The 20,863-nt window shown below is 45.9% G+C and overlaps 2 protein-coding genes across 6 annotated transcripts in view; one reads left to right on the top strand and one right to left on the bottom strand.

The window, feature by feature from the left end:
* Nucleotides 1-332: 332 nt before the first annotated feature.
* Nucleotides 333-15,717, bottom strand: TRMT1 (tRNA methyltransferase 1). Of its 5 annotated transcripts, none has more exons than XM_081846202.1 (18): nt 15,566-15,697; nt 15,287-15,333; nt 13,753-14,132; nt 12,181-12,236; nt 11,075-11,223; nt 10,051-10,238; nt 9,644-9,759; nt 8,905-9,017; nt 8,364-8,512; nt 7,623-7,706; nt 6,737-6,806; nt 6,513-6,647; nt 5,537-5,622; nt 3,872-3,980; nt 3,438-3,514; nt 2,292-2,411; nt 1,747-1,867; nt 333-540 (listed from the first exon to the last, which is right to left on the bottom strand). In XM_081846202.1, the coding sequence occupies exons 3-18, from the start codon at nt 14,103-14,105 to the stop codon at nt 457-459; spliced, it is 2,010 nt and encodes a 669-aa protein (XP_081702328.1). In that variant the 5' UTR covers nt 14,106-14,132; nt 15,287-15,333; nt 15,566-15,697; the 3' UTR covers nt 333-456. The 5 variants fall into 5 exon arrangements, with proteins under 5 accessions (XP_081702328.1, XP_081702326.1, XP_081702327.1 ...); XM_081846200.1 differs by having other exon boundaries at nt 15,235-15,333; XM_081846201.1 differs by having other exon boundaries at nt 15,235-15,409; nt 15,566-15,688.
* Nucleotides 15,718-19,896: 4,179 nt separating this feature from the next.
* NACC1 (nucleus accumbens associated 1) overlaps nt 19,897-20,863 on the top strand; it is a 30,264-nt gene continuing 29,297 nt past the window's right edge. The window contains exon 1 of the mRNA XM_081846377.1: nt 19,897-20,756. The gene's annotated coding sequence lies outside the window, so the exon portion shown is untranslated. The remainder of the gene's footprint in view (nt 20,757-20,863) is intronic.

The raw sequence follows: 20,863 nt of genomic DNA on the forward strand, positions 1-20,863 counted from the left end.
CCCAAAAACGCTCAACCTGAAGCGTATTCATCCCGAGGTATGACTGTACTGTTACTGTCTATTCACTAGATTCTCAGACTTGACCTTCCACTATTTAGAATGGAAAAACATCAACAGTGAAGCAGTGCATGAGGATGATCTTAAAATACCATTTTGGGGATGTAATAGGGTCATCTCTCCCCACCACCACCACCACCACCACCACCACCACCACCACCACCAGTACTTGACAAACCTGACAGTTCAGTAGGCTCACGAGGCAGGCAGCTGATCTACTAGAGAGCAGTTTGAACATGACTAGGTAGAAAACATCTAGCAAACCAAGAACCATCAAAAGCTAACACCATTGTTTAATGGCAGGCACATCATAAATGGACAGCCATTTGAAAATAAAGGCTCTCCATTTAGCACAAATATATAAAACAAAAGGGAGCAGATACCAAGGACTGTTTCTCATCAAGATGGTGCTGGGTTGTTTTCTGCCGTCTTTCCTTCTGTCTCATGGGAGTAGCAGCACTTGTCCCCCAGTGAACAGTTGCCCTGTAAGGGAAAAGCAACACCCAACATCACTAAACCATTCAAGCCCTTGCATGGAATCAGTATGTTTTTGCATGAGTAGAATGTGTGCTTTTATTTAAAATGCACCTCTGGGTTGTTTGTGGGGCCTAGGAATTTGTTCTTTCCCCCCCCCTCCAAAATATTATCCGGCCCCCCACAAGGTCTGAGGGACAGTGGACCAGCCCCCTCCTGAAAAAGTTTGCTGGCCCCTACCTTAGGCAAAAGAGAAATTGGCTGCTTGGCCTAAGGAGGCTGTAGCTGATTTGGGAACTGAACCCATTGCTACACCTCTAGTTGCCTTCACCATTCTGTTCTGTATAAAAGCGAAGCATACCGAATTTTCAAGGTTCCTCTAAACAGCCCACTTGCCATCTGCAACAGTTTTAAATGTTACGGGTAAAATTAAAACAAACATTTACATACAACTAGTGACCCAGCCAGCCAAATAGGGTAACCAGGTTTAAGGAACCTCCTGGTTTTGCTGCCTGCCTATGTCTGTAAAAACAGAGCAGCTGTGAAGCACCAGGTAAGCTGTGCGTGGGTTGGTGGTCACAAGTTATGTAAGCCTGGTAAAAAACGGTATCTTTTTTTCAAAAAAAATTCTGCTTTTCATTGGACATCCTCATACCAAGCAAAGAATGGAGTTTAGGGACAGGGCAATTGTAGCTGGGCTTAAAATGATTACTGACTCCCCTAAATGAGACCAATCGATACAGGTTGTGCATAATGACCTCTGGTTGCCAGCAGCTACAAGTAATAATGGCAGCTGATAAGAGAGCTCATACAAAACTACCTGCCACATGGCAGAGAGGCAAACCACGTGCAGCTCCAGTGGAATAAAACCAGAACCCAGAGAAGAGGGGTGTGCTTAACCCTTTCCCACTCCCAATTCTATTGTGCTATGAGATAAAAATCAGTTACACAGGTACCATTTCCTCCATTTGCCACGAGTGCAGCTTAAAAAACTTTAGCTGCACAGGCCATGTGCTTAGACAGTAAAAAAGCAAAAGAGAGATGGAACAGGGCAGAGAGTAGAAAACCATGTCCCTTCTCCCCTGCACTTTTAAGCACAGCTATTCCCTGCTGTCATTAACACTCAGATTCCCCCAAAAGGCTACCCAGTTTCTTTTACACACCAACCCAACATCTCAGTTCTAAGCAAACAGCAAAGTAGCTGTGACTACTCACTTGCCGAAACCGTTTGCAGGGAAAGTTCTTCAGGTGGGCCCCATCACTCTGTTCTCCACATTCTTTCCTCTTGTTCTGGTGTAGCTTTCTCTTTTCCTGCAAGGAGGAAGAGATCCCACCCCTGCCCCCAGCAGATGTGTCAGAACAGAGCCAAGGAGGCTGATGCTTTTGCTTCAGTGTCCATGTCGCCACTGCCCTAGCCAGGAGAGTCAGGGCAGAAACCTGGGCCAAAGACCAGAAGGAGTAACCCAAATGAGGTAGATACATCTTCCTCTACTTCTCAGGAAGTGGGGGGGGGGGACAGGGGAATGGGGAAAGGCGATACCAGAAGATACCAGTGCCAGAGTTCTCCTTGTCAGCTTTTCCATGACATCCTTAAAAGTAATGCATTCTGGTACCATTTTTAACCAACAGGAATGAGTTCTGGCCTGTCTTTGTTCTAATGCCCCACCCCCACCCCAGGACCTTTACATCCTGTACCCCAGGTTACATAAACTGTATCCTAGCTTGCTCCCAGTACACCCAGGTTCCCTGTTAAATCTTACCCAGCTTTGGCTCTTGCTTTTGGGCCCCAAAAAGGCTCTGGATTTAGCTGGAACCGTTTGAGGCCTTGCTTTCGTGAGCTAGGATTAGCATCTGCCCGGACAGTGAAGGATGCCTGCAGCCTGTGGAGTTTAAGAGTGTCAGCAAGGAATAATAATAATAATAAAAAAATTTATTTATACCCCGCCCTCCCCAGCCAAGGCTGGGCTCAGGGCGGCTAACAACCAATAATAAAAACAAGTTGAATGAATACAACTTAAAAACCAAGATTAAAATACAACATTAAAACATTAAAATGCAGCCTCATCACAGGAGGGGGAAAAAGAGGGGGAGGGAATCAAATTGACTCCAAGCCAAAGGCCAGGCAGAACAACTCTGCCTTACAGGACCTGCAGAAAGAAATCAGATCCTGCAGGGCCCTGGTCTCATGAGACAGAGTGTTCCACCAGGCCGGAGCCAGTCTTGAAAAAGCCCTGGCTCTGGTTGAGGCTAATCTAACTTCCTTAGGACCCGGGACCTCTAGGGTGTTGCTATTTATGGACCTTAAGGTCCTCCGTGGGGCATACTGGGAGAGGCGGTCCCGTAGGTACGAGGGTCCTAGGCCGTGAAGGGCTTTAAAACCAGCACCTTAAATCTGACCCTGTACTCCACCAGGAGCCAGTGCAGCTGGAAAAGCACTGGGTGAATATGCTCCCATGGCAGAGACCCCATGAGGAGCCTCGCCGCAGCATTCTGCAGCCGCTGGAATTTCTGGGACAGCTTCAAGGGCAGCGAATTACAGTAGTCAAGCCTGGAGGTGACCATCGCATGGATCACTGTGGCCAGGTCGGGGCGGGAAGGACAGTTCCTACCTGGAACCAAACCCCTTTCACAAAGTGGGATCACTACCTTCTCTTGGTCAGAATAGGACAAATTCTAGATCAAAAACTCTTGAGCATTTGAACACACACACACACACCCCTAGAGCTTATTTTGCTATCTTAGCCCACAGCTGTCTGTCCCTCCCACCCCTGCACCACAACAACAGCCTACAGATATATGCCCTCCTGAGTTCCAAAGTTTCCTGCCAATGAGCCATTTCTTTCTTGGCCTAAGGTCCATATTTGCCCATCCAACACCCAGTCTTGCAGTACACCCCCAATACCTACTTGGGTTCTACAGAAAGGATGTGGGCAGCTGGGCTGCTCTCAGAAAGGCGCTCTCTTTTCACAGGATTGAGTTTCTCCTAAAGTTGGGAGATAGGCAGGGGGAATAGAACAAGAAGTGGGTTTAATCTCAAGAGGTGAAAAGGGGAAAGCAAATGAAACAAACTTCAGGTGAAGGATGTCTAGGAATCTGTCCTTTACAAACACCTTAGGACTGTGTTTTAATTGCTCTTTATCAAACCAGACCCAAAGAGCGAAGTATACATGCAGAAACAGTGGTGCAAGGTGGCAGGAGCATGCCCCATCATTGCAGACAAAAAACAATAGTGCCACAGGCTGGAGCCTGAGAAAGGGGAACAAATAGCTGTTCTGGAGGTGCCTACAGTAAAAGATCAGAAAGAAAAGCTCCTTTATGCAGAGGTTAAGACTTTGCTCACCCAGCAGCGCATGATGTCCCAGAGCACAGATGGTGGCGCATCTGTCTTGATGGCGTTTTTGCAGGCATGGGACAGTGACACCCGGTAACCAGCATGGAGGAGAGCTGACCTGGAAAGGAAATCCAGGGAAGATTTGCACAGAAATCCCTAATTTCCGACGGGTAAGAACTTTGGTAGAAACAGTGGAGGGTTTCTCACTGTTTGAGTCAATTCTGTATTTCAAACTATAGCCAACATCACTTGTTACCTCATTATTAGAACACGGGATTCCAATTTTGGTCAGATTCAGACCATCTCATTGCACACCCCTAAACATTTGTTGCTTGTTGATGTCGGAGCACTGTAGTCTGTCAACTTGTTCGTCCCAGCTACTCTGTGAAGTGTCATTCTTTCCAAACAATGCAACAATTTGAAGATGACCACCCTCAAACTGCCAGACCCCAGCCTAGAAGCAACATTGTCTTGGATCCAGAAAACCTATAGCATGAGCAATCCATCGTGCTTAGAAAAGGGAAAGTTTTCATATGTGGCAGACATGTGAAAAAAACTAAGGGATTGTAGGAAATGATATATAATGAAATGAAGATGACGTTAAAATTGGTAATTCCCCCCAAAAAGAGGCTTTTTTTCTAGGGATATGGGGGACAAATGTCCCAAAGAATATTATTAAACTATGTATGGAACAACAGCTGCGAGAATCCTATGTGTGCAGAACTGGAAGGAAGAAAAAGTCCCAACCAAAGAAGAATGGATTGCAAAACTAATGGACTGTGCAGAATTGTCAAAACTGACAGCAAGAGTGAGAGACCAAAGTGATGAGCTTTTTACTGAAGAATGGAAATCCTTTTTGGAATATCTGAAAAAGAACTATAGCCAAATGAAACTGCAGGCAGGATTTGAATTAGGAGCAGTGGGTGGAAAATGACAAAAATTGTAATAGAGTAAATATGAATTAGATATAGTTTAACACATAATGCAGCAGAATATGGGTAGGAATAAACACACCACAGAGGTAAGGATGGGAAGTCACCTTGTTTATTTTTTTAAGAGAAATATATATTGTATTTTAAGTTAATGTGCTTAGGTGTTTAAAATTGAATAAAATTTATTATAAAAAGAAAAGGGGGGACGGACTTTTCGACAGCCTGTCACTCTGGGCAACAGGACCTGTGGCTTCCTGCATAACAGCAAAGTTCCAGCAGCAACCTAGCACAACACAACCGGCCTACTCAGGTCTGAACTAGAGACCCAGAGAGTCACAAAGTCATCTATAGGACAGGAGGGAGGACCCTGCGGCTCTCCAATTTTTTTCCAGACTCTAATGCCCATCAGCCCCAGTAACTCTGGTCCATAGGCAAGGGTGGCGGGAGCTGCAGTCCAGCAACACCTTGAAGGCCACGGATCAGCAACCCCTGCTACTAGAAAACACAAGAGTCCCACGGCAGGACCCTTAAGGCCTAAGCCAGACAAGATTGCTGAGTAGGGAAGTCAGAAAACAAAGGAAGGCACAATGCTCCAGTGTAGCTCTATAAAGGCTTTCAGAGCCTGACTCTGCCACCAACTAAATGAGCCCCTGCCCACTCCAACCCACACAAACTACAACCGCTCTTTGTTTGCTTTCCCCCACTTTAGGATAGGTTCTTGCAGCACAAACCCCAATCTTACCTGAACTGTAGCAGGGAAGGGCTGCTGCAACGGACGGTTTTGCTGAGATGGTCAAGGGTGTAGTAGAGAGGGACATCACTGAGCTCCTATCACACAGAGAGAAAACAATACTAGTTAAAACCGGGTGTTTGCCCTACTGTTGCCATGAAGACGACAGCACCAGTTTATCTTATATAGAGTATTTCAAACAAAGATCTTGCAGTGGTGGCATTTTAATCTTTGTTTATTTCTCCACCCCATTTCTAGATTGTCAATAGACCAGAGTACACTGGGTGATTCTTCTCCCTGCAGAGATTCCTTTCCACGGCGATTCATCTGCAGGTTGTGAGAACAGAGGCCTGCTCTATGGCAGAGGTGCAGAACCTGCAGCCCTCTGGGTGCTGCTGCTCCAGCTACTATGAGACGCAATGGGAGTTGGCCTTTCCAACAACATTCAGAGGACCACAGGTTCCCCACCCCTGCTCTAGAGCAAACTTTTTTGCAGGGACTCCCCTTGCTAAACACAAGGTGAGAGCATTTGCCAGAACATTGCCAGACACTGGTATTCCATTGTGGCTGTGGATTGCAGAAGAAGACCAACTACGGTATACAAGTTTTTGCTTATCTACCATTGTTTTCCCTTTCCCTTTTGGCGTCCCTCCCTTCTTATCTCTTTTTTTTTTTCAGTCTACCACTGCTAATATTCTCACTAGATGGGCTTCCAAGGGTCCAAGGTGCCCTGGAACAAAGTTTGAAAACTACTGCCCTATATGAAAAGGGTGCCGAGCACAAAACATACCCTTCCCTTTGAATTTCTATATCAAACCAATTGCCACACAATACTGTATTCATTTGTTCATTCACACTGAGAGTTTGCACAACTCAGTGGTCCACTACGCAACATCCTTTGTTGCACCTTGGCAAAAAGCTGCAGCTCATGGGGGTGGTCTAAAGGCGGTATGGCAATCGCCTTCATCTTCTGCATAGTCTTCCTCACCTCCATCACCATGCTCAGGATGCCCTGAATCCGCTGGCTTGTTCGGAAGCGTGCTGGGTTGCTCCCAACTGCTGACAGGACTCGCTGGACAAAATCCGCATTGTGCAGGGGCTCTGCCCACAGAGGGCCACCCAGCTGTGGGAGGAGGAGGAGAGAAGCAAGGGTTAATTTGAGCTCTTCTGGCCAGGGGCATATTATGAAGTGTAGAGATCAGCTGGGCTCACCTGGTGGCGCTGCTGACAATACTCACAGGATGGTCCCACAGGAGGCCCACAGGCAGCCTTGTAGTTGACGCTGTTGTTTGGTCAGAGAGAGCAAAAGCAGTATTTAAGAGCCTCATTGGGGTAGAAGGGGCTGATACTTTTTCTTTCCCTGTTCCTTTGTTATTTTTTATTAACTACTGCTTGTTAGGTGACCAAGTCTCTCTCTCTCTCTTTATTAATATTTTATTTATACCCCACCCATCTTGCTGGGATTCCCCAGCTATTCTGGGCAGCTTCCAGCACATATTAAAACATAATAAAACATTAAAGACTTCCTGATACAGGGAACAAATATCATTTAAGCATCCATCAGACAGACTGTCAGTATGCCTCCTTTGATTGGTAACTCAGAAGTGTGTCCATTATCTCTGGCATCAGGCAGAAGAGGCAGGCACAGAGGGGTTCAAACATTGATCTTCACTTCCCCAAGATCCGTTTGCCAATAGTTGTATTACACCGATAGGAAGCATCCAAAAATGAGCTAGCATGATTTCCACTCTAATAGAAACGTGTGCCTGAGCACACCCTTCTCTCCTCACAGAAACAATATGTCCCCCTGCTTCTGACTCCCACAAACCTATTGTGTATGACTGCACACAAAACTTTGGTTTTTAAAATTTGAGGCCAAAAGCTGAGAATAAAGGAAATGTCGCAATTAACTCCCACCGAAAGAGGATGCCTCATTAAGAGAGCCACCCGGGAAATGAGTTCCCCACCCTGGTCAACACAGGAACATCTGGCAGCGCAAGTGTTCCTGGAATCTGCCCACCTGACTGACTTAGGTAGAAGGAAAAGGGGAAATGCTGTTTGATTGTTCTGTAAAAAAACATCTCCCCAGCTCTCTTACTTGTTTCCATTGTGAGCCACTTTGCCAAGTCTCTGCATATGAAAGGAGCCACAGCCCACACAGTTATAGACAAAGGCCTGTTTGCTGCCAAAAGAAAGAGAATTATTAACATGTAGCAGGCTTGGCTATAAATAAGAGGCAGGGAAAGAAAAGCCCAGGGATGGGCCTCAATAAGTACTGGTTACAGTGGAAGTGGATAAGCTCCCTGTTACCTCAGCTAACTGGGAGCACTATGGACAGCCACACACACACACACACACACACACACACACACACACACGGTGACCATTTTGCACAGTGGTGCCACTCACAGTCCCCACACGCTTTGCCCTGCCCCACATTCTGCCTTCTTCTGTGTCCCAAAGGACCTGCATATCAGTGATCACATGAAGAAGAAGAAGATGAAGGAGGAGGAGGAGGAGGAGGAGTTGGAGTTTGGACTTGATATCCCACCTTTCACTCCCTCTTAAGGAGTCTCAAAGCGGCTAACCTTCTCCTTTCCCTTCCTCCCCCACAACAAACACTCTGTGAAGTGAGTGAGGCTGAGAGACTTCAGAGAAGTGTGACTAGCTAAAGGTCACCCAGCAGCTGCGTGTGGAGGAGCGGGAAAGCGAACCCAGTTCACCAGATTACGAGTCCACCGCTCTTAACCACTACACCACACTGGATGCCACTAAAACGGTTGTAAGCACAAATGGGGCACTACCCAAGGACTGAAACTCAAGTTTGGGGGTGGCTCACCTGGCAGACGCTTTAACCTTGGCTTGCCCAGTAAAGACCCGGACGAAAACACGAATGTAGAAATCCGCACTGACCGACAGGAGTGGGACAATGTAGCGCTGGTAGCAGTTGGCCCGCAGATCAATGCTGTGCAGGATAATCCGCAGGGCCTGAAGGAAGGTAGGAGGAAACTACAGTGAGAGCCATTGTTACGTTTTGATTTTGGACAGTTAACATTACTGTGATACATGGGAACTTCAACTCTTAATGTGTCAGCCCCATAAGAATGTAAGAGTCACTCTGTTTCTTGAGGTTGGCCTTGGGAGTGTGTCCTCCAGCACAGCAGCAGGCAGCCAAGCTGGGAGAAAGAGGGAGTGGAACTGCAGTAGTTGTGGATGCCTGAATGGCACTGCCGGTAGATACCACTTGACCTTGCAGAACCGCCAACTTGAAAGCATTCATTTCCTCTTGAGGAAGGCAATAGGCGGGCCAAAGGCTGGACAGATATAGCGATGGGACATGGGCTTGTAGTCTGGGGTTCCTGGCAGCTCACTCCACTCACCATCTCATGGCAGAACTTGCCCTTGATAGACATGGACCCATATTTGCTGTAGCAGGTCTCCCCGGAGTTCCCAGCCATTACAGCCATGTCGGTGCATGTGACACACAGCAGGCCTGCAACAGTGTCCCCAAAGGGAAGGGAAGGGTCAGGAGATACAACACAATCTTTCCCAAAAAAAACACACCTAAAAAGGCATCAAACAACAACTGTAGAGTCAAAGTGTATGGTGCCATGACCTCAGTTTGGACTGCTGCTCTGCCACAAAGCCCATATCCAAACCATTACATATGCTGGCTTCAGTTTCTATCTGTGCATAGGGAACAACAACACTCTCCTGTCTCAATGAGGCAGGGAAGGAATACAGAAAGAGTTCTGTAGCTTGCACAGCAGGAACAATTTCACTTTTACAGGAGTCTTCCAATCCTCAGAGAGCTTTAGGAACTTGAATAGCTAGACTGCCATATAATATGATAAAAGCATGTCTCTGACAAAGTCCTAGCTTTTCCGTCATGAGTCAACGTGAGGTTATGGTCCGCATTTTACATTTATACCCAGATTTTGTTTTGAACACCCCCCCCCAAAAAAAATAACTGTTTATAAAGGACTGACAGAAAAGCTAAGTAGGCAAAAAAGGTTGGTGTCTCCTAAACCAAAAACCACTGCAGAAGAAGAGTGGTCCCAACAACCTGATTTTTACCATCCCTCACAAAATTGGAGCTGAAAGAAGTTATCAGCTCACCTCCGTCACTCACGCTCTGAACCGCAGCATCCAGAAACATCGAAGGGCTGCCATACGGGTCCAGATCAATGACATCAAAGAGGTCTCTGTCTGCCTTGCTCTGGTACATCAGCATCCTGTGAGTGTGGGAGAAAGACCTGTTTAGAAGCACCACACTCCACACACAAAAAGAAACAAAAAGACAACAGTGGCCCAGTTCTTACTATGGAAAAAGGAGCAGGAGTCTAGCTCCCAGGCCCTGAATCAGGGGTGGGGAATCTGTGGCCACCCAGATGCTGCTGGATTACAACGCCCATGATCCCCAACCATTGGCCATGCTGGCTGAGGCTGATAGGAGCTGGAGTCCAACCACAATCAGGGTGTCATGGGTTTCTTATCTCTGTTCTAAATGGAAAACCTTTACTCACCGGGCATCTGACAAGCTTGGAGTCACCAGGTGTCCGACATCATTGAGCTGGATGTTTTTGGTTATTAGCTCAACAGCCGTGGCAGATAAGTCATTCGCCACCACTCTCTGAAGGCCAGGAACCTCCTTTGCAAACCGGATGGAGCGTAATCCAGAAGCAGCCAAGGCCTCCAGCACTCGCACTCCCTCCTGCAGAGAGAGAGGAAGAAAGATCTAGAAAAGAGAGGTGGTGGGAGGCCCCAAAGCAACTGAGCTCCACAGATGCCTTGCTAAAAATGAACATAACAGCTGACTTCAAATGGTATCCCCTTGCCACAACTGATGGAGATGTAGAACAAAATTTTCCTCCTATGCCTTATCATCTTGTGACCAATGCACATGGTGAAGTAGACACAAATTGACTTTTGCAGCAGATCTTGAAAGACTGGATCAGCCTTGTGAATGCTTCAACGTGTATCAAAATCTCCAGCTGTTCCCCAGATCTTGGATTTCTTGAGAATGTGTGCTAAAACACAGACTCAATGTTGGGGTTTGGGGAGGGAATAATGCAAGGTGGTTAGTATTTAGTGGAGCATTTGGTGACCACTTGTAAGCCAGGCCTCTGCACCAAACAGAGACCTTGCAGTCAAAACTGTAACACAGCTAGCATAGTGTAGCAGTTACCATGTCGGATTCAAACTGGTAGGACCCAAGTTCAACCCCCCCCCCCCCCACTCGGCCATGAATCTTGCTGGGTGACCTTAATCCAGTCTCTATCTTCCAGCCTAATCTACCTCAGAGGATTGTTGTGAGAATAAAAGGAGAAACTTGTATAGCCTTGAAGGAAAGGCAGGACACAAATCAAATAGATAAAATATAACTAAGCACAATAAAACTAGTACAAAAATAAATATATTTTGACAAAACAAAAGAAAGGAGGGTCAAGGATGAACAAGGGATTAATACATTCAGCACTACAATAAAATAAGGTGCCATCACAAGACCCTCAAACCCCCAAAGTGTACATACACACGAGGACACAGCACCTGGCATACTTCTCCCACTTTCACAGCTTCATTCTCCTCATTATCTTGCTGGTCATCACCACCAGGTGTCTGCTCCAGGTCATCATCTTTTTCCCCCTTCGAGAGATCCACAATCACTTTTGAGACATTCTCCTCTCCAGGGACTGCAACTGGAACAGATGGAAATAACACAGAGTGACATGAAGTCTGGGCCTGCCATTCTCCTTACATAGATTCGCAATCCTGAAATCATTTCATACAACTGTAATATGGCATTCAACATTATGCTGAACAGCATGGACAAAGAGATTGCATATATTTTCCAGGAAGCTAAGCAGCCATTTCCCAGAAGCTAGAGAAAGGTTAGCAGGGTGCTAAGAGATCTACAATGTACCAATCAAGCTAGCGTTCTATCTTCTATTTACCTTGCATAGATATTCTTAGCACATTTTGTGCAAGAAGACCACAGCTGCTCATTGCAGTACAGAGTGGGGTCTTGGCTAAAGAGTGATGCGTTAACCAGATCTACATTCTATAGTTCTAGGAACAATCCCCAAGGCTTCAAAATGGGGCATGGCTAGTTCACAACAGAGCCGCTGACAGTATGCAAGCCTGCCTAAACAGGTGCTTAAAGGACAGCTGCTCACAGCAAGAGGAACAACATAGAACTGGAGAAGGAAGAAGAGAGTGGAAACAGCAGGCAAAGTCAATATCAGGGTCTGCTCCAGCCAAACTGTTCTCCCCTCTCTCTCCCCTGGCCAACTTTACATTTTGTAACATTTATTTGTTTTAATATTTTAAAATGTAAAGTGCCTTGGGTGCCTGGCAGAAAGCCAAGGGCAGGGGAGATCAGAGCACCTCTTCAATACCTCTTCTGCTCCTGTTTACGTCACAGTCAGGAGAAAGAATGGGGAAGTGCCCTAGTCAAACATTTCATTTTGAAGAGAGAGAAAAACTGCCTCCAATGAACAGAGCTAATTACCCCAATGTCCAGACTACAGGACAAACAACAAGGAGAGAGAAAGGTAAATCAACATTCCTAAAAAGACAATTATGCATGCCTCTTACACATCAGTGGTTTCCCCCTCTGGGCCTTGTCTGGAATAGAGGAAAACATTACTACTCACTTGAAATCCCTTTTGATGAAAGCTGCAGCCGTACAAATTCCGTAAGGACTGCACACCTATATGTGGGAGGGGAGAGAGGTGTCAGAGGTGTGATTTTTGTCATTCTGTAGCTAGATATACTAGAAAAAAAATTTCATAAAATTTATATACCACTTGATTGTGAAAACCCCCTTCAAAACTAAAGGCTCTGTGTGTCTTCAGAACCACTCGTTTTCCAGAGCACATCAGCCCCAGCCGACATGGATGACGCCACCCATCCAGAATGATGGGGGCTGCAATTCAGAAAGCTGGAAAGCTACAGGTCCCCCACCCCTGCAAGAAGCCATTCCACTTCAAACCATACTCACTAAATGAGCGAACACAGCCTTCCCCTCCAGATTTTTCAGCCTAAACTAGTGGGTAGTTATTTGTAACTGAAAGCTATATTACAGTATCAGTAGACAAATCCCATAGAAAATATGTTATATAAATCAGCTTTTAAGGCTCACTGAACACAAGCATCATCACTATTATTACTAAAAAAAATCCTCTCAACTACCAGATTCCTGAAACTATCAGCCACTTGACAGAAATCTTTTTGGCAGCAAAACAGGGCTACCCCTTCTCTGTCAAAGGACTGGCCCTTCTTTTCATCAACCCTCTTGCCAAGAAAGGGGAATTAACTTGACTTCATTACCAAAAGGGTCTTGAAGTCGGTAAAAACTAGGATGCACGTCCTCTAGCACATGGCCTTCAAGTTTGATCCTCACACACACACAAAGATCCTTCTAGCAAAGAGAGGAGCACCCAGGACACAAAAGCAGGCCTCTTCAGGATCCTTTGCCCCCAGGGTTCCTTGCAGCTTCTGGAGAATAGGGTTCCTTTTGGTGGCAAAAGTACATATCCTTGCACCACTGAAGAGATCCCAATGGAAGAGGGAGAGTTTAGCACCAAGCACATGCAGGGGTGAATTCAATGTAGTGCTAAGTGAGTTCTACTTGCCCAATGAGACTTTTTACCCCTCTCTTCCCTCCCCATGTGCCCCCTAGGTCTTTTCTGGGGGTTCCCCCCAACCCTCCAGAGCAGAATAGGGGCCCCTGGGGCAGTATGCTGGAAGAGAAGAGAGAGAAAAGTCTTTCTGCAAAAGCAGACCTTGTAGCTGAATCAGGTACCCATCTTTGGAAACCAAATGCTTCCCTACCTCCCCACTCCACAATGAAGGTCTACTGAACCCACCTTCACCATAGGAATAACCTGAGGAGGTGGATTGGGCAGTCCTCAGTGAGTTAGTAAAAAAAATAAAAATGAAGTGGGGTCACAACTGTAAGTAGAGCTTTTTTCTGGGGGTACTCAAGGGTACACAGTACCAGCATTTTTTTCCTAGAAGAAAAACACTGACCATGAGAATGTCACAGTTCCTCTCTTGTTCATTACACTCAAAAACTAAGTTTAATTCGGCCAGTGGTTGCAGGCCCCTTCTCATTCTCGCAAAATCAAAGGGGCAGCCTCTTCCAAAAGGCAAGAGCAGATTCCAACAGTCCCATCATTTGCAAAGTTAAATGGAAAGCAATCTCTCCCCACATGTCTACTTACGTAAGGTCTCTGTTAAACTCCTGAACAGGGTTGTAGAACACTTCATTGGCACTTGGAAAAAATATTTTCCCCTTCCCTTCAGTGACCAGGGTTCCTCCATTCTTTACTGCCTCACTGCCACCAGTAGTGCTCACGATAGGGGACTGAGCCACATTTTGCTCCAGATTCGAGTCAGCTGTTTCCATACATTGCACCTGATCACCATCCATGGCTTTCACAAAAATATTTCTGACTTTAAGAGCAATTAAAGGTGAAATATTCCAGGTCTTTTGAAGCTGTAGAGTTCCTGCCCTTCTGTAAGGAGGTAAGGTGCCTCCCAGAGTCCAAATCCACAGGAGACACTTGCTTTTCATTAGTACAGGCTTCTTCCTGAGTATTTTCTGAAAGTAAGAAAAGCTATTTCAATTGCATAATTTTCCAATCATCAGCACTGCTGTTCTGTATATGAGTGACAGCTTACATACGTTATGATAGCTGCCCGCTTCCAAAGATATGGGTAGCAAGCGGTGATTAGTTAAAAAGGAAGGAAAGCCCTCACCTGCCTTTAAGAGCAAGAGGTCCTTAATTTTTTTAAAAAAAAGATAAAGAAATATCAGATTTTAAAAATCAGCCTTGAATTTAACAACTTACCTGATAACAACAGACACTTAGGAGGTCTATGCAGAGAATTCCATGCAGGTGAGTGGGCTGGTGAAGGACGGATGGGTCTCTCCATTTGACCTCCACCTGCCCCCATGCTCTCCTGGTGAATTCTCTGAGCCAGCCAGCTAGTTACACTGGCAATCCAGCTGGCAGGGGGAAACAAGACATGCAGAGGTAGCAGGAAAAAGCATGCAAACTGCTTCCCAAGCTTGGCTTCTCCTTCTTCCTCTTATACTCTAATCTGCAAGTGGACAGCCATAGCTCAGTGGTAAAGCATATGTTTTGCATACAAAAGGTCCCAAATTCAATCCCCAGCATCTCCAGGTCCTGCTGGGAGAGGACCCTGCCTGAAATCCTGGAGAGCCACTGCCAGTTAGTATAGACAACTATGTACTAGATGAACTAAGGCTCTGACTCAATATAAGGCAGCTTCCTATGCACCTAAGTTAAAATGCTGTGATGTACTGCTGGTATAAGGCTAATTCTATGGCTTCTAGAGCAGTGCTGGCTCACAGTCCTGTCTCGGCTGCCTAAGGGCAATGGGTACCTGGCAATGCAGCAGATCTTACTTGTGCAGGACTACTGGGAGGCCCACCAGCTCACCATTCAAATGAGAAGAAATGGATGAGATGCCAAACGTATCTTCCAACATGCAGGAGGGGCAACTGAGTTAGGCAGGCTAGCTATTCAAGTTATTCATTAAATAACCACCTTCAGGAAACACTTTATGCAAACTATAGGAAATTTGCTGGGCTTTAACACAAAGAAGGTAAGCATTAAAGTAGTGGGTCTTGATCATATTTTCTCAAAACTATATAACTCTAATATTTGACACTTAACTGAGAATTCTCGATTGGCTGCTGTTTGCACACCACCATAATTATGCTCTTACTCCGCAATGCTGGCTGTAGGTTTCTGCGTCTGATCAGAACTGGGAAGCTTGCAGCACCACCAGGAAAAGGAAAGAAAATACACAAGACTTCAGATCCAGCTTTCCCACAATCCTCCTCCTAGTCTAAGGAATCGGAAACAAAGCCAAGCCAGCATATCACGAAGAGCATAGATTGTGGAGAATAGGAAAGTAAATGCTTTATTCACACTCCAGGCGGAAGGAAACAAAACATGTTCCATAATAGAATCTGAAGCTTGCTCCAGTCTAACAATCACCAACCTCTTTAACTCATCCTCCAACCCAGAATATTTCCTTCCCAGAAGCAGCACAACCAACCAGCACCGACTTCCACGCTTCTCAGCACAGGCTATGTCGACGCCGCCATATTGAAAATTGTGGGAGACGATCAGCTGACGCTCTTCCGACCAATAAAACTAGCGGCGGATGGGGCGCCTATCGGGTCAAAAAGGAGACGGAGCCCAGCTTCCGAAACGCAATTAGAAAAGCTGGAGTTCTTTAAACTCATTTGGGAGGGGTCATGTGTCGTTCCTTTGAACACGACTTCTTCCATGATCCGGATGTATATGCGGCTTATACGGGAACATCTGCAGTTTATAGTTTCGTTCCCCAGAAACGATTTGCAATAAATGGCGATGAGAATCAGTGGGAATGTAAGCCGTTAGCCGGTATTTCTTAGAAGTCTTCGTTGCGGGGGGGGGCGCAGGGGGGAGAAGAGTAGTTCCTTTTCCATCTTGCAATATAAAACTTTTAAACCATATCGAACTCAGTGGGGCATAATTTCTCCGTGAGCAGGCATTAACTCCGTCTGAAAGAGTCAAAAGTAACAACGTGGCGAACTTCTACACCAAGATAAGTGAGAGTGGTGACAGTTAGTAGGTCCCTTTCGCGCTTTTCAAGGATTTGGAAACACCTCATTAATCAGAGTCGGACTGTGGCACTTCGCCAAGCTCACATATTGCGATTTCCACAGTTCAATAAAAGCATCCACTTTCTAGTCCTCCGCCTCGTGAGTTCAAGGAAGGGGTGGGTACACTTTACTGGGGGTCAGAGTGGGAAGACACCCAACCAATAACCTTGAGGTTATTTGACTGAAGCTAAATTGTACATCAAGGTTGAGGGTGGCTATGCACACTTGCTGATCTGTGCCTACATATCTCTCTGTATATTTTTAAATAACAATATATATGCTAACCTTCAATTTATTGAAAACAATAATATTAACACCAGGCTGGGCATCCTCACTATGCTGATTAGACTTCTTAGTTACAGCCAGTGGCGTAGCGTGGGTTGTCAGCACCCGGGGCAAGTAATTTGCGCCCCCTAACCCGTGGATTTGCGCCCCCTAACCCTAACCCCCAGATGTTGCGCCCGGTGCGGCCGGCCCCCCCTGCACCCCCCACGCTATGCCACTGGTTACAGCAAGCTTCCCCAGACGTATAATTTGTTACGTATCCTTGTTCTTAAAATCTACAGATTTTATCTGTATTTTTCATAAATATTTCACACTGTTTTAGGTAAGTCACTTAAGGATTCCCCATCTTTTATGAAGCAGTTAATTTTATTTATTTAACAAGATTTATAAGCAATCTAAATATTAATAAGCATGTTTTCAGGGTGGCTTGCAATATATTTGATATCTTGGTAGATCACTTGAGATTTTCTAGGCTAATCAGCATCAGTGTTAGGACTCAGTAGGGCAGTTCAGATTATCCTCCTAGCACATATGAGAGAGAGAGCAGGGCTAGCCCCACATCCCATCCCTTAAATATAGGGGTTTCTGTTCATATGTTTGCCCGCTGTGCAGGCAATGGGCAGGGCTAGGCTAGCCAGATAACATCAAGGACAAGGCCAGCAACATTGCTCTGTTCTTTGCACGGATATCCTTACATGCATTGCACAGTAATACATTATACATATGCTGCAATATCCTGTCAAGTTTATCTATATATACAAATCAGGTAGACAAGAAGATAAGGATCTTTAGATGCAAAGGAGCACACCAATACCTTTACAAACTGGTCCTATGTTTGTTTACTCCAAAGTAAATCCCACTGCATTCAGTAGAACTTACTCCCAAATAAACACACATAGGATTGCAGCTTTAATAGCTGTAAAGAAGGAGGGATTTGGGCAGGTGTGTCTTGCAATGCTGAACTTGCCTCTTCTACACAATTATTTAAAAGTATGCAAGCCTATCTTCCTTTACACTTAGCTACCACCTTTTTTTGTTCTTGCTCCTTTAGCAGCAATCTCATACTGAAAAAATAAGCAGGTAAGGTTTTTCCTGGCACAGGGATGCAGTAATGTGGATTAAATGCAGAAATCAAGCAGGGACTGTTTTTCCCATACACAGTTCAGAGCCATTTTTGTGCAATGTACTTACTCTAAGTTGTTGGCATCTATCTGTTTCAAGAGACAATGCACTATGCCTCCGGGGATGAAGTCAAACCGCTGCATTAGTGACACTGAAGTGACCTCTTCAGGGCACAAGCCTGGGCAGTGTGTATGGAGGTTTTGGGCCAGTGTGTATGGGCTGCCCAGAAGACAAGACCCCCATTTTGGCCTCATTTATGTGGTCCAAAGGAATTTAGAGCAATATGTTTGGCACCAACTTGGCTTCAGGAGTTGCCAGGAGGCATCCAAGGCGTCATTCAACTGCCTTAGGGACTCCTGATTTATGTAGGGTTTGTTGTTATACTTTGTTTCTCCTGAAGATATCCCACAAGACAGCAGAGATTTAGGATCAGTGTTTTCCTTCTCCTAGATGGGATACCTTCCTAGGTTGATAAGCCCCATCTACTCCCTGACTTCCCTCTACAGCATGTGCAGAAACCGTCTTATTGACTGCTGGACCCACTATTGGTCTCATCCACTCGATCTGCTGGAGCATGCCTTTGCATGCAAGGTAAGTCCCTAACTCACCTGGTTTAGCCAGCCAGTCGAAGTTGTTCCTGGGGTGTGGCCACTGTTGCATCTGACAGCTTCTAGGAGCCACAGGTGAGAGCTGAATGCAGGGTAAGGATGATGTCTCCCACCAAAGGTACTACCCCTCCCCTAGCACCCCATATTGAACGAATGATGTTCAAATCCCCACTCAATAATGAAGTTCACTGGATGACTTTAACCTGGTTGCTACAGCTACCATCTTAAGATGAGTATCTGACAACCCTGTCTACCTATAAGCAGTTTTTCAACCTGGTATATGGTTGATCACAAATGGAGGCCAAATACTAGAATATGTTGCCCCTTGATCCGATGGGTGGATTAGATGGTGTTGCATCAAGAATTTTCTCACACTGTCCAGTGCACTTTCCCTCCCCATCACTTTCCTATCTCAAAATGTCTGATCTTTGGGGGAAGCAGGTTTCTTGTGGAAGACTTCCAAATCAACTTTTATTGCACAACCTGAATTTGCTGGTATGTGATTCAATCACACCTGAAAATAGCAACAGCCTGGAAATTCCCTCAGAGAATGTTATAGTCAAAGTGGAGTTCAGATTTGAGTCTTCCATAGTTAAGGTCACCATGTAACTCCAAGGTGTTGCTAATAATGCCAACTCTTTTCTGGTTCCTGTTCCTCCACCCAACAGCAGGTTATGATGCTCATCTGCATATTGTGAAAATGCACCTGTTCGTTTCTACAGATAAAGCTGCAGCTAAAAGCACAGAATTAGGCCAGGCACCTTTGTGTGATGAGTTGGCAAGTTTAGTGACAACATCACAATGGCTCTTACTAACAGAAGTGGCTCAAATGATGATCACAGGTTCCGGGTTGGTTCATATGGGGAGAGTCAGTTCTTCAGGTGTTGCAGTCCTGAAGCTGCTTAAGGGTTTATAGATCAAATAACAACACTTTGAATTGGGACCAGAAACTAACTGGCAGCCAGTGCAGTTGGGCCAGGATTGGTGTAATATGCTCAAGCCATCTTGCCCCATTACCTGACCACTGAATTCTGCAGCAGCTGAAGTTTCCAAACCATCTTCAGAGGTATTCCCACGTATGGCATGTTGCAATAATCTAACCTAGAGGTTACCAGAGCATAGACAACAGAAGTTAGCTTATCTCTTTCCAGATAGCGGTGCAGCTGGGCCACCAGCCAAAGCTGATGGAATGTGCTCCACACCACAGATGCTGTCTGAGCCTTGTGACAGCAATAGATGCAGAAGTACCTCCAAGCTGTGCACCTGCGACTGCCCTAATCCACTGAAAACTAGCTTCCTTTTGAAACTATATGACAGTGTTTACAGCACTTTAACATTAGCAAACGGGTCCTTGCTCAAGCCTTGCATTCTACTTTTAGACAAGCGGCAAAAGGGAGATGAAAGCGTAATGATGTGTGTGAGCAAGAGAAGTTACATATTTATACTTTTTTCCCCCAGCTGAGCGTGAGAACAGAGGACTTGCTTGATCAACTGTGTTTGTGCACCTGGGAATTCGGGGTGGAGAAAAAGTAAGAATAGGCAATCTTAAATGCTCAGTTCTGTATCAGAAAATTATGAGAATGTCTTCAAAACATGAAAAAGTGCTTAAGTTTATTTTTCTCTTTCGTATTGAAAGATGTTCCTACAGAATATGACATTATTTTCAACTCCTTCCCCCCCCCCCCCACTTGTCTGAGTTCATCCCAGTGTTGACTTTGGGGAGTTGCTAGGTGCCTTGAACATTTTGTTCCCTCTTCCAAGACTAAAGCCTGAACTTTTATCGTTATCCAACTCCGTTTAATGACAAGTCTTTTGGATTTGAGGATTTATGAAAGCTTGATTTTGTTTCAGTCAGGATAAAGTGAATGACTTGACTCAGGTTTTTGGGAAACTTCTGTGTGACTCACGCTGTATATAGTTGACTTGAGAATTAATTCCGGGCAAACGGTGCGGGAAGAGAAAAGCTAGCTCCCTTTTGTTTTCATTCGTTGGCGGAGTTTGGAGACAGGAATCAAACTTGGTGAAATTTATGCGCCTCTAGGCACAAATCGGGGAGGACTCTGCCCGTCATCCTGAAACCCTTTCCTTAAATTTTATTTATTTTAATTGCGGATCCTCAGATTGGAACATTTACTTCCCTGGGTTAAATACAGAGCTTCTCCCGCCAGCTCCTGGGAGATTGTTCTCCGAGAGTTGGAAGCGAGTAAAGTCAGGCTGGCTGGCAAGTTCAGAAGCAAATACTTCCCAGTTCCAAGGCAAAGGGGAGAGGAGGGGCGAGGGAGGGAGGGAGCAGGAGCTGGCTCGGAGCTCCGCTAGCAAGGCCTGTGGGAGCGCAGAGACGGAGGCCTGGCTTGGCTGGGCAGAGCACTACAGCGGCTCGCAGGCTGCTCCATCCACCAGCTCGGCTCTCTGCTGAGCCTGCCTAGGCTGACAATGAATGGCTGCTGCTAGTGCTGCTTGGAGGGCTAGGGGAGCAGAGCCCCTCCATTGAGCGACATCTCCTCTCCCCCCCCTTCTCTTTGCGCAGGTGAGAGCCACGTCGCCCCCCTCCCTTCCAGGAGACCTCACCACTCCAGGGTCGCCCCCCGCCCCACACTTTGAAGTCGGGGCACCCACCCGCCACCCTCCTTCCAA

The sequence above is a fragment of the Podarcis erhardii genome, assembly GCF_964252035.2.
Source record: "Podarcis erhardii genome assembly, chromosome: 2".
NCBI classification, from domain to species: domain Eukaryota; kingdom Metazoa; phylum Chordata; class Lepidosauria; order Squamata; family Lacertidae; genus Podarcis; species Podarcis erhardii.